The sequence below is a fragment of the Aptenodytes patagonicus genome, chromosome 2, assembly GCF_965638725.1.
Source record: "Aptenodytes patagonicus chromosome 2, bAptPat1.pri.cur, whole genome shotgun sequence".
NCBI lineage: Eukaryota > Metazoa > Chordata > Aves > Sphenisciformes > Spheniscidae > Aptenodytes > Aptenodytes patagonicus.
In genome coordinates this window covers 129,029,512-129,042,285 of record NC_134950.1, presented here as the reverse complement: position 1 = coordinate 129,042,285, position 12,774 = coordinate 129,029,512, and the positions used below count along the sequence as shown (strand labels likewise).

General features: G+C 37.4%; 1 protein-coding gene across 12 annotated transcripts in view; it reads right to left on the bottom strand.

Moving 5' to 3' along the window:
* Positions 1-12,774, bottom strand: part of THRB (thyroid hormone receptor beta) — a 164,039-nt gene that overhangs the window by 30,393 nt on the left and 120,872 nt on the right. Inside the window, exon 1 of one of the 12 annotated variants that reach the window (XM_076331167.1) lies at positions 8,544-8,994. The exons of 9 other annotated variants lie outside the window; for them this stretch is intronic. In XM_076331167.1, coding sequence (XP_076187282.1) covers positions 8,544-8,991 — 448 coding nt within the window. In that variant the 5' untranslated portion in view covers positions 8,992-8,994. Of the gene's footprint in view, positions 1-1,342; positions 1,704-3,868; positions 3,900-8,543; positions 8,995-12,774 lie in introns of those variants that run through there. 2 more of the 12 variants (XM_076331168.1, XM_076331179.1) reach the window with 2 other exon arrangements.

Sequence of the window (12,774 nt, the reverse complement as noted above, 5' to 3'; positions counted from 1 at the left end):
CTTTAAACAGAGCAGACGTCACCTGTGGGAAGTCTACAAAGAATTACGAATTCATTAGTTAAAACCCAATAGCAGATAAACAGCCCTAAAAAGCATTTTAAATGTTGCACAATACAAAAACATGCATCATCCACAACTACATTTAGTCTACAATTTGATTGTGTTCTTACAGCTTCCTAGAACAAGATTTTAAAAAATATTTCCTTTATTATGAAATACAATGCTGTTCAAAGTATAAAACTAAGACATTTTTCTACCGAACATACAGATTTATTGCACCAAGTGCTAATGAATACTGCCTGCACAAAGGAAAATATCTCAGTTTTCCATGTAGTTAATAAGATTAAACAGTCTACTTTTTACTACAAAGCCACTTTAAAAGTAGTAAATGGTGTTTTCTCTATCTACCTAGTTACATCAGATTCATCTGGGTTTCGGATAACTGCATACAGAAAATCTGGTCTTAATAGAAAAAGGACATTATGTTGGTGCAACAGACTGTGTATTTTTATTCTTTAATAATGTGATTTTAAAGAAACACAGAGAACGTATACTCTGTATGTGTCAGTTTGCTTGAGTGCAGAACAAATAACACTGAAAACATTTCCAAGTGTTTGTCGGTATTTTGGGCTCTTTTTGAATCTGCTTTGCTTACTTGAAAGCAAAACAATAAATTCTAAAAACAGGCAATGATTTAACCCTGAGGGAGCAGATATTGCACTCTGATTATCTTTCACAAACATATTGATTAGATTAACTTTTTGGATGCAGAATAGTCTTTCTTGCACAGATATGTTCTTGAATTTTCAGTCTTTTTTGCTTTGCATAATCAGAAACTACATGGTTTTCACTTAAGAGACAGTAACTCTATTAAACGTAATCGTTTTCCCACACATTATTTTCAAAATATTTTGCCCGAGTTGCTGAGTAAACAGAGTTCACATTTACTGATAACGAGGACTCACACAAATGGTTTGTATGTAACCAGAAACACAGCTTTAAGATGCAGAATATATAATGACGACATTTCAGAAGAGAAACTTTCTTATCTAGCTCACTCGTGAATAGCAAATGAATTTAATAGCCCCAAAAAGCAGAAAACAAGCAATATATTTGCAAATGTCTTTTACAGATTAAGAAAAAGTGCTTGGAAATCCTCATCGCTCACAGAAAACCTTACAATCACCTAGCAACCTATGTTACTGCTGCTTTCAATTTTGAACAGGCAGCCTTCACATTCAAAGATGTATCTGAGCCAACTGATGCAACTGTAAGTTTAAAGCAAAACAAAAACAAAAACAGAGATTATTTTTTTTTTCTTATTTAAATAAATTGCCCCTACCTTTCTTCTGAGAGTACGATGGCGACTGCACTTGAGAAAAAGTAGGTTTTTCTTCGGTGAAATATTCAGGTTGGTTGTACTGATTCAGGGCCATGTCCATGTCAGAGTACTCGCTTTTAAACACGTTTCCAGGGTAACTACAGGTATAAGGCTGATTCACCGCCCAGGCCTGTTCCATATATATGTTGTTACTGTGCAGGACCTGAGCATCACAACTGCTGTAACCCTGATTATCTTCGATGTATGTGCAATAATCAGAGGACTGCATGTAGCAATTGCTACCGGCAGCTGGGTGCACTTCATATATTTCTTGCATACAGTAGTTCATTTTGTTACCCTATCTCAGCTTCTACTTTACGTACACACACACATGCATACACACGCAGGCATGCATACACATGGAACGGGAGAGGAGCAATGAATATACACCAACAAAGTCGACTGCAAAACAGCCCGTTTTACTTTGGAGCAGCACCTGATGTGCTAAAATCCTATTTATATTGGGGCGGCTTGTGAACTCCCCTGCCAGTCAAACATATTGGGAAGCAGATTTATGACAGTCAAAGGTCTTAATCTGTGACTGTAAGTTAATTCCAAGGGAAGATGGCAGGCAGGTAGCAATGACCACCAGACAAAGAAGCGACATCCCGACAACCCTCCTGTTCCCCCATTTCTCTGGAATAATCATTTTATAAACCATTTCCAGCCTTTTCCAATATGATTAGAAAATGATTACTAAGGCGAGGACACAGTTATGTCACTGCAGTTGTCAACTTAAGTGTGAAGCATTATAAAGACTGCTTAAGAACTCCCAGAGGGGATACGCTGAAAATCCTAAAATCAATAATCCTGTTTTTCAGCATTAAACCATAGAAAATCCAATAGTGCTGTGCTGATGACCCAAGCAGTAGTCTAGTTTTACAAAATTTAGCAACTTAATCTGTCATCAGCGTTATTGATTTTGTTTTACAGAATTACATGCATGAATCTCTCCAGCCTTCCACACATACATAAATCCCCCCCACTGCCTGGTAATGCATTTATGGGAAAGCAGCTTTTCTAAATTTCAGTGATTTGGGGAGGTAATTTCTATTGAGTTCAACAGGTGGGAAACTTCAAAATAATAAAATCAGCAAAAAGAGCACTGCTTAAATATTATCAATAAGCTAATCGCTTTACTATTCTGCTTTGTTATCTTTTATGTTTCAGTAATGAAGTACTTTTAGAAGTGTATCTTTTTCGACAACAGACTGAGTAGAGTAAGGAGGGTTTTTTGCTTGTTTTGCCTCACCTATGAGCTATGAACATGTCAATGCCACTACAACAAAAACTGTATGATCTTGTAATTGCTTAATGCACCCCAAACCTCAATACAGTTAATATACCTTGTTTAATCAGCCATTCTTTTTGATCTAAAAGAAATTACTTTATTCTTAACTTATATTAGCTATTTGGTTTTTACTAGGCAATATATGTTTTTTTCTTTACAGCACAGCTAAAATATGGTAAAACTTGTGAAGTCAGTAAGAAGATGGTATCCCGCTTTAATGTCTGCTCTTATTATTAGGAAACAGAATTAGTACTGATTTGATAATGAGGTCTTAGTTTTCTTATTTCACTCATTTTAAACAATCTACAGCATTGCCAAAATTACCATATAGGTTGGCCCTTTTTCATCTAAGATCTTAAGTATACATCTAACAACCTTGACGAACATACACCTAAATGGTCCTCAAAAGTTCAGTGAAATAGGTAAGAACTGGGCATGACATATACATATTTCTCCCTATCCAATATTGTTTAATGTTTCAGTCTAATGCAAAGAGCCGACGGAGAAATGTTCTCCCTTCCAACATACAACCATAACTAACCTATCTAAATAAGAAGCGTTGCCAATTAGTATCTAATGTGCAGGCTAACAGAGTTCAGGGTAAGTGTTTCTGAGATCAGAGAAGTTAAAATTCATGCTTGGATTTTTTATTTTTTTTCCCTCTAACTATAAAAGAAGCATCTTTAGCACACATTTCTTATTAACTTGCTCAGAAAATAATAATACATTTGGTATGTCAAAATGAACTCTATCAAAACCAATTCTACTGAAGTCAATGAAGCTGCTTCCAAAATGAGCTTATTCTGCTAAAACTCTGATAATTTAAACTAACATCTTACTTCATTAAGAGCACTAATAGTTACTGAAATCCCAGAAGTAAACCACAAATGAACCCTCATTCTCCATGCTGGTTTTAACCAAAGATCTAACTCAACAAATAGCATTGCGAAATACAATGTGAATAAGCACACAATAAAAGTTAATTTTCATTTTAGCTCAGGCCCATGATCTAGATTGTACAAACAGTCATTTTGTCTGTGATAAAAAGCACGCCTTAGGCAAGATTCGATTTTTCAAGAATGGATGTTCAGCACTTCATAAAAACATGCCCATGTTTCCCAAGAAACTCTGCAATAGTTGTTTACACAGAAACCCCCAAACCGTACCCATTTATGTGATCGGTTGGTAATACATACAAATGTAACACATACAACCTGCCGAGCTTACTTCTCCACACTCCGCGGAAAGAAAACATTCCACAAGTGCAATACGTGGGTTGTTCATTTACCACAAAATGATCTCCTGTGCAGCTAACAGGAATTTATGTGAGAGCTTGCACAGAGGTGAAGCTGTATTTTACAGGTTAGCAGAGCAGAATACCTAGATACTTTTACACCACCCAGAAAAGCTTTGGAGAACTAGGCTTTAAATTCTTAGTGGGAATTTTTCCCCATGTGGATTTGTTTTGCCAGATGAGTCAAAATTCCTATGAATTTTCTCTTCTCTTGTTCTTCCCCCCTGCCGATTTGATTTATGTTTGTTACTAAAAACTAAACAGAACTGAGACTGTGTGTAGACAGAGCTGTCCCAGCCAGGATGGCACCTGAGGATACGGTATCTCGACGTGGCACAGCCTGTGACTTACTTTCTGTTCCAAAATAAATCCCTCAAACATTTTTTATTTTCTAGTGCTATGTCAATACTGCTTAGAAGTCTGTCATATGTACTACTTCTGTCAGAATTACTGTAATACTGCAAACTGTGAAGAATGAGGACAAAAAGAAAAATGGATGAGCGCCTTTTCTGACAAAAAAAAAGAATGATAAACTGCCAGGGAATGGAGTTCCTTACCTGTAATGTGCTAACATTAAAGAGGTTTGTAGCGCTGCAGATTGTTGTTCCCTTGGAAACAAATCAGTTCAAAAAACACTGCAAAGATTTAACATCCCTATTAAAACTGAAATATTCCTAAAATATTTTCATTTTAAACTCTTAGGGTCCAATCCTGTAGGTCCCTTTCATGTACCATTTTGAATTAAATCATCTGATAAAAGACAGTCAGACGGGGTGTTTATCAGAAGTCTGAAAGTGGAGTGGAAACTAGTATTAACGACTTCTCTTTGTCTTGTATTCTGATTTGAATATTGAAGTCTTTAAATCATGTCATGTTGAGCTTCCATTGCCTTCAGCAATGTAGTATCGCACTTGGAATTTTACTAGTTCACAAGTGTCTGATTATCTGAACACATGGAAATCAATGACTAGCGGAATAAAAACTCCAGTGCGAGCAAACAGGCCAGTGATAAAACAGAAACTTTGATACTGCGGCAGAAGAGGATCCAAAGTTCGAACTCTTCACAGTCTGAGGTGTCAGTTCATTGTATTAAAAAAGGCAGAAATTACTTGCTGAACATGAGTCTTGAATGCCCCAGAGGTTCTGAAATACTCACCCTGGTGTAAATCAGAAGTACGTGTAGTGCAGTCGGTGATGTTACACTGGGTGGGCAGAAGTCAGGCGGAGAATGCCTGAAAGGAGGTGTCTGCAGGAGAGACTGCCTTAAAATAGACCATGCAGCTCTTCATCGACTCCTGTTTTAAAAACTCTGACTAAAACTTTTCATTATGAACAATCAAATGCCCCACTAAGCTGGCACTTCTCTTGTGACTTAACTCAGCTACAAAAACCACCAAAATGAACCCAGGGAAATGTTAAGGCAAGACAGTATTCCCGTGGATGATCCTCCCGACGGAACGCCCCAACCAACCGAGATCCCCGACACAAAAAAGAAGTGTCATTCAGCGCAATCCACTCTTGTTGTCTGCCTCCGCTACCTGGGGGAATGTGCAGGTGGCATATTACCTGCAAGAGTCATATTCTCCTGACCGTTTTCAAACTGTGCACCCCTGGTCTAGAGCCCTGGCTACCTCAGTGCAGCAGTTAGGGCCCCTACACACCACTTCTAAAAGATTCGGCAGTGTCAGTATGTGGGGAGTATTGCAGAGCGTTCAAATTAGTCAGGGCAGAGAGCCGCTTCTGAAGGACCACATGGAAGGATCTTACATTGGTTGTGTTCACGCTCTATGCATACAGACGAATCAAAATGCAGTATGTGGTCAAAAAGTTTTGCACATTTGAACATGCAGTTTCAAGAATTAAACATACCTTCCTAAACTCTTAACAGTTATGCACACTCGAATTATGAGCTCCTAGTTTTAGAATACGTATTTTTACAGGTTACAAAATAACTGTTATATTTCCTATTTATAGATTTTCTCATTGCCTGCATTCTCTCGGCCACTTCCGATGACGGTTATGGGGGGAAAAAAAAAATTAGATCACTGCTCTTCAAGGAGAAGGCAAATCTGCACCTTCAGGATTCACGCCACATAAAATGGAACATATCCCAGACAGTCCCTGTCTTTTCATGTCATAAAGACAATATACTGAAAACTGTATCAGCTTTTGAGCAGAAGTACTGATGTGGCTTTTGCAACACACATCATTTGTCAGATACAGCTATCTCTGTCCCCACATGATGAGTTACCACCTCTCTTTAATGTATATATTTGCACTACCCTATTCATTCACTTTATGCCCTACGATCAGAGACTCAAAATGATACCTCAGAAATATAACTATGCAAACTTATTGTTTGAGGAATCTACATATCAGATTATCACATCAGTTCCAACCTTCATGGACAGTAGTATTACAGATTAAACTAAGAAAGAAAACCTCAAGCATCAGAATCCAAAATAATGCTGAGCACTTACAAGAACAGAAAATGACCTCTATATAGTATTTATCTTATTTTGAAAACTCTACTTGTGACTAAAGCATAAAGTATGTAGAACTATGGAATTCTAGTGCTGTAAAGTTATAATAGCAATTGACGGTTCCTGGAGCATGTGTCAGTGGAATCAAAGACATTAAAATTGACATTTTGTCTACACTATATTTATTACAGCAAGTGATACAGTTGAGGGGAAAAGAGCTAAAGCTTTCTGGCGTAAAATAATTTATTTGGGTTTGCAACAGATGCAGCAAGCTTCAAACTAGCTGCTCCTGGTTTAAACCTGAGGAAGAGCTTATTTACACAATAGCACACCTCTTTTCTCAACATGTATTAAGTTAGTTCTTTCTCTAAAACTGCTTCTCTCACAAAACCTGCTGTGCCTCAATTATGACATGCCACTAAATTTGTATGTGACTCATAAAATGCCAGTGTGATGTGCCTTTTATCGAAACACTTCAGACTCATTAGTCTGTTTGGATAACAAAGAATGTCATAGTTTATATTTAAATGTTCAGATTCACTACAAATCCAGTTCTCCCTGAAAATATTTGACACCTTGAATAAATTTGGTTAAAGAGAATGGAGCTTGCTCTTTCATGATCAAGAATCTTCCAGGGTTCGTTCGTTCTTTTTGTTGCGCTATTTCCTTGCACTGTTCATGACACATGTAGGTAGTAGCACACAGTTTGCCAACAAACTGGCTAACAAAATTCTTGAATAGTGTTTGACAACTTTTAGGATGGTCTCTGAGCAAATATTGCTAAGAGTAATTATAGACCTGTGACCCAGACAACCCAATTTGTTAAGTCTCCCCGTATCTCATAATTGGAAGACCCTGCTAGCAGACATCAGTTAATGACACAGCTTATCTGTTGAGAAAGTAACTGCCAATACTTAAAACATGTACCTTTTTGGAGTCATTCCCTACCCCAACTCCACATCAAAACTTTAAGGTAAAAAGTTCCATTTGTTCGAAAATAAAACTGAGCAGAAAGCCGGCTAATGCAGCTTGACCCAACATAATTAAAAGACTCTTGGGTGGGACTGTCTGGGTTTGGCAGCCTCCTGACAGCCCTTAGTAAGACGTTAAAGCGATCAACACCTGACATCTGTTAGCAAAGAGGCATTCTGAGGTAAAGAGCAACTAAATCTAAAGAAATCAGGTACTTAGACCAGTTTAACTTTTTCATGAGGTGATATCCTTCCTGACACTGTAATCTTTCTTCCTAGAGTGATGCAAGACTTAAGTAAAAGAAAACAACTTGTAGTCCCTCCCTCCAAATATGCAGTAATTATTTTTTAGGCGAAGAACAATGAAGAACTATTTATCACAGTTTAAAAAGGAGTAAAAATAACTTAAGCACTAAATTTGTTCTAATACCTAAGCAACTGTGATTCTTAAAAGGAATTCCTTCAATGCTGTGCTGATGTGAACAAAAAAGCTATGTGAAAGAAAACAGTTAATTCTCCTGACTACTGAGGCAAATATTCATAACGAAGTTTCATTTATTTGAGTTCTGTATGTGCACTTACTGAGGCTTTGGGGATGGTTAATAGTAAGAAAGAAGGAAAAGCAAACAACACAGTCACAGGTGAGAGATGAACACCCTGAAAGCAGTAAAAGAATGCGTTCGTTCGCCTTTGCATTTTTAACATATCAAGGATATGCTTTATTTAAAAAGGCCAGGTTCAGAAAAGATTTTTGATCAGCTTATCAAGACCACAGAGAGAGAGACAAATAAAATTTTTAAAGGGCTAAAGGAACAGATATTATTTTATATGAGGTATCACACATAAAACCCCAGTAAGTACTCATCACATTGTCATCAGGGCTCTTCACAAAGCTATTAAATTGAATAAAAAGGAATACTAAAAATCATCAAATTGTCCCTGCAGGGAAAAAAAATAATTACAATTAAAAAAAATGGTAACAAGAAAACACCCCCCACATAATAATGTTTTTACCAATGGCCAAACCCCTGACCATAAACAAAGATATAACAACCTAGGTTTGTTGGTTTGTTTTTTTTTTCAATACAGCGTTTGTTGTGCTCTGCATAATAATGTCAGTTACCTTTACACTTTTTTTCTTCTTTTTGGTATTCCTGGGCACTTGACATGACTTGAAAGTTTGCTTTTGTATGGCCTGGCTGTAAAATTGTGCTAGTCCAAGTTGAAGCATGTTGACTTTGCGAAAGCTGCCGTCCATTCCTCTGGATATCATAATTTTTGGAGTGTCTTTTCCTACACAAACGGTTTTCTGCTATGCCCGCTACATTCCATTTCTGATTTCTGTCAGGAAGGTGAATCAGTTTGTCCCATGACAGGAGGCCACGTCCTGGATGTTTGGCAAATACTGCGGAGCTACAAACTGTTGGCATTGCCAAAATCTTGCTCAGGTGTGGAGTTCTGGAAAGCAAGTGGTTCCCCGGCTCTCCTGATGGCATGGTATTCCCGTGCATCTCCACTTGACCGCACTGATACGACGCAGAGCCTTTCAGCCATGCCCATTCAGCCACCATAGCTCCCCTTCGGTACAAGCAAATATAAAATTTTCCCGTCTGTGAAGCCTGAACAAGTAGGCAGATCTAGGTGTACAGGCTAACACTAGATGTAACTTTCACAACATCACAACTACAACATGGGCCTCAGGGCAAGTTACCACCAATTTATTGCCTTGCTCATATGATCATTTGAGGTCTTGTAGGTCGAGGCTGGTCGTGAACAATTTTCAGATACTTAAAACACAAAACATCAAGGATTCAGCCTTGTTTGACTTTGCTCTTATCGTAGGCTGACCTGAGGGACACTCTGTTACCTAAGTGTGACATTCTTATGTGGGCATGCTTAGCAGTTCCGCTTTTGCTACCTACTGCCTTTCTCTAGTTGTGGTCACAGTGGACTATCAGAGACGCTAATTTTATCACAGGAGTTTGGACATTTGGGTCCAGTGTAGATAATGAACAACACTAAAGCTGCCTGATTTGATCTAATTAGTCATAATGATTAGGCAAATTTATTTATTGATACAGAAGAAACTGAGATACCACTAATTGATAAATCTGTAAAACTAAATATAGCCCATTTTCTATTTTGGGGTAGCAAACCTAAATGCTATAGAAATGACACATCAGAGATGGTATTCCACATTTAAAGAAATTATTTTATTTTATATGTATCAATATTCAAATACAAAATAGCTTTTTAACTTGCATATAGAAAATAGCAAATTCCAGACATTTGATGACTGATATCACTGTGGTTTTAATCAGAGTAAGATTCTGCTATTTTAATGGACAGAAGAGTTAATTTTACATACATTTCACTCAGTAAAGTAATCCGTACACATATTAGTGAACAAGTGCATACTACGTCGGTAATTTCCTGACAAAAATTATTACAGATAACTTTGGATTTCAGTTACCAGACCTGTCATACTGTTGCTCTTTCTGAAAGTTTTGTCTTAAGACTTCTGTTAAGTGGAACATTGCTAATATAGGATATATTCAGAAGACTTGATTATGGTTAGTATGAAATACTGTTATCCGGTGTTAATCCCTGATAGTATATATAGCTTTCCTCAATATCTTATTTAATTTTAAATGCAAATGCATACCTTTTTTTTTGCTGGGAGTGTAAGCTCACCTGATATTTGAAGTTAAAAGTCCATTCCTTCTACTCACTGTATCTCAGCTGGACATCAGTAACACGAATTTCTGTGAGAAACTATCTGGCATCAGAGACTTGAATGCATAGGTAAGTTAACTACAGAATTTGCACTTACCTACTTACTTCTGGCTTTATAGATCTGCTCTTAGTTCAGACTTGGTTTTCTTAGTAAAATTAAAAACTAACTCTAAATGCAGGTAATATGGCAAGAGAATATCACTTGTAGGAGAATAATAAAATAGAATAGTGAAAGTAACCCAGAAAATACTAGGCAATTTAAAAAAATTAAAATAACAGAATATAGACCTTTTTTTTTCTCATAATTTGAACACTTTTATTATCTTCTAGACTTCATAAAAAATTTAAGCTCAGAGGGAGAGACTGGATTGTTCTGGTAAGACCCTCCGGGAGCTGCACAGAACTTCCCTGTAAGATCTGAACCAAACTTGGCCACTTCACTCTTGTTGGCATGGAGAGGAACTGTGCACTATAACCCACCCTTCCACCAGGTTTTGTGTAACCTCAGATAACGTACCCTTCAGTACAAGGCTACTCTCCTCTTCCTTGTCTTCCTTCACGTTCTAGTTATCTCCCTGCATGGATAATATTGCATCTTTATATAAATGCGAGAGTCAGGCATGTGCAATATATATATTAAAAAGATAGGCATTTCTACTATTCACTCATAAATAGATCCTTCTATGTTTTGTCGATTTCTTGAGCAGACCACTGACCCCACACAATTCTCGACCATGTTTAAAAAAGTCAGTTATATCCTCAGTTACTCAGTTCTTGCTATTAGTCCTGGAAATGAGATCAGTGATTTATAATCCAGGCTGTTCAATCTTGTTAGGTAAAAATTTCTCTATCTTTTTCCCAAATTTATCTTTGATATTAAAGGCCATCTTTGCTGCCTTTTAGCCTATTTTATGCGGATTTGCTTTACGTTTGATTTTAATTAGAAAACATACACTCATCGCAATGGTAGAACTTTTGTTCCCCAAGGATTCAGAGGGGACGTCACACAAGGCTTACAGATTTTTAAGTTTAGCAAGGGACTCTAAAACCCTCCTTAACTTAAAAAATAAAATTAAAACTTATTTTTCCAATTTCTCTGTTTGCAAAACATCTGTGGGATTTTAAAATATCATTCTAGACACATTTGAACTATGAGAAGAAACTGATTCTATTACAGCTTCCATCATCTGGAATTTGCCCAGGCAGAGTTCACAAAGGCTAACCCAACATCAAGCAGCTTTATCCTCTCTTTTCCTTTAGTTTCCTCAGAAATTTGTCTCACTATTTTGACTCCTATGCTAGCTACAGTTTATTTAATTTTACAAGCTTCCACTTTATTTCACAAATTCCCTTCAGTCACCAGGGACATTTGACATTCAAATTTTGGTAGATGAAGATTAAGTTGTAAGGAACTACCACTGAGGGGTCTCATATTTTGTCTCCTTTTCTTATACTTCCTACACTGTGGTGCAGCAGATATGTATGTCCTAAATTACCATTCAACTTATTAAAATGTTAAATTACAGTTTCACCACAGGACTACATTATTTGTTCTACTCCTTTTGTTTTAACATATCTTGCCTGAATTTCTCAAAAGCTTTTTTCTTTTTTTTGTATTGCAACAGAAAATGAAGTTTAAATCTCCTACATCTGCTCTTCGTTTTGTCAAACCAAAACCCTTGATAAAGGATGATAATGTAATTTTGCTTGAGCTCCCTAATTGTAGGAGAAGCATCTCTCTCTCTCCCTCTAGCTACTGTTAAAATGGCTATAATCAAGGCAGAAAGCGGTACAGCCTACTGGGATGAATCATGACTGAAACCACAGGCCCTATTTCAGAGTAAAGAGGGACTAATAAGAAGGGCCTAGAGCTCTTCTTGTCAACATAAGTAAAGGAATCATCAAGTAATTTCAGAGATATAAAAGCAGCACATCGTAGCAATAATTGGCATCTGAGCAGTCAACAGTTCAAAAGACTTTCTCAAGTTCCCATCAGAGTGTCTTTAAAGGTAAGTTTGTTTTATAGAAGCAGAAAAGTTTCAGTAGATGAAGTGCCCATTGAGCTAAACTAAAAGGACAGGCGAGGAGAATCCCTCAGAAATTGTTTATTACAGGCCAAGACAAAGACTCCTAATGGGTGATTGTAAAGGTTGGCCTGTTCTCAGATATGCAGTGTTATCTGAATGTCAGTATATAAAGGGCTATAAAAACAATGGAACAATTAATTTGTTTTCATCTTAGTTATATGCTTTTTCTCCTACTTCTCTGCTAGTATCTGCCGATAGTGGTAAAGGAAGAGATACAAAAAGCCTCTCCCTTCTTCAGTACATCTCAAGAGAAGGGAGTTGTAACTTGTTTCTTCCAGAAAGATGGGAGGTGGTAGCCAGCCAGCCAGGAGGACAGCGTTTCTTGCTGGAATGAGCTGTGTACCTATCCGGAACTTTGATCCTGACAAAAACTCAGGGTGCACAGCATAGGACCAAAAAGCACTCTGAAAAGACTGCCTGTTCCCTGTGCTCACAACAACCCTAGAGGCACCGTATTAAATCCTCCCTGCCGTGCCCTGAGAGCTACACCCATTTTTCCTCGTTCAGGATCTGCCCTGTTACACCCAAGGC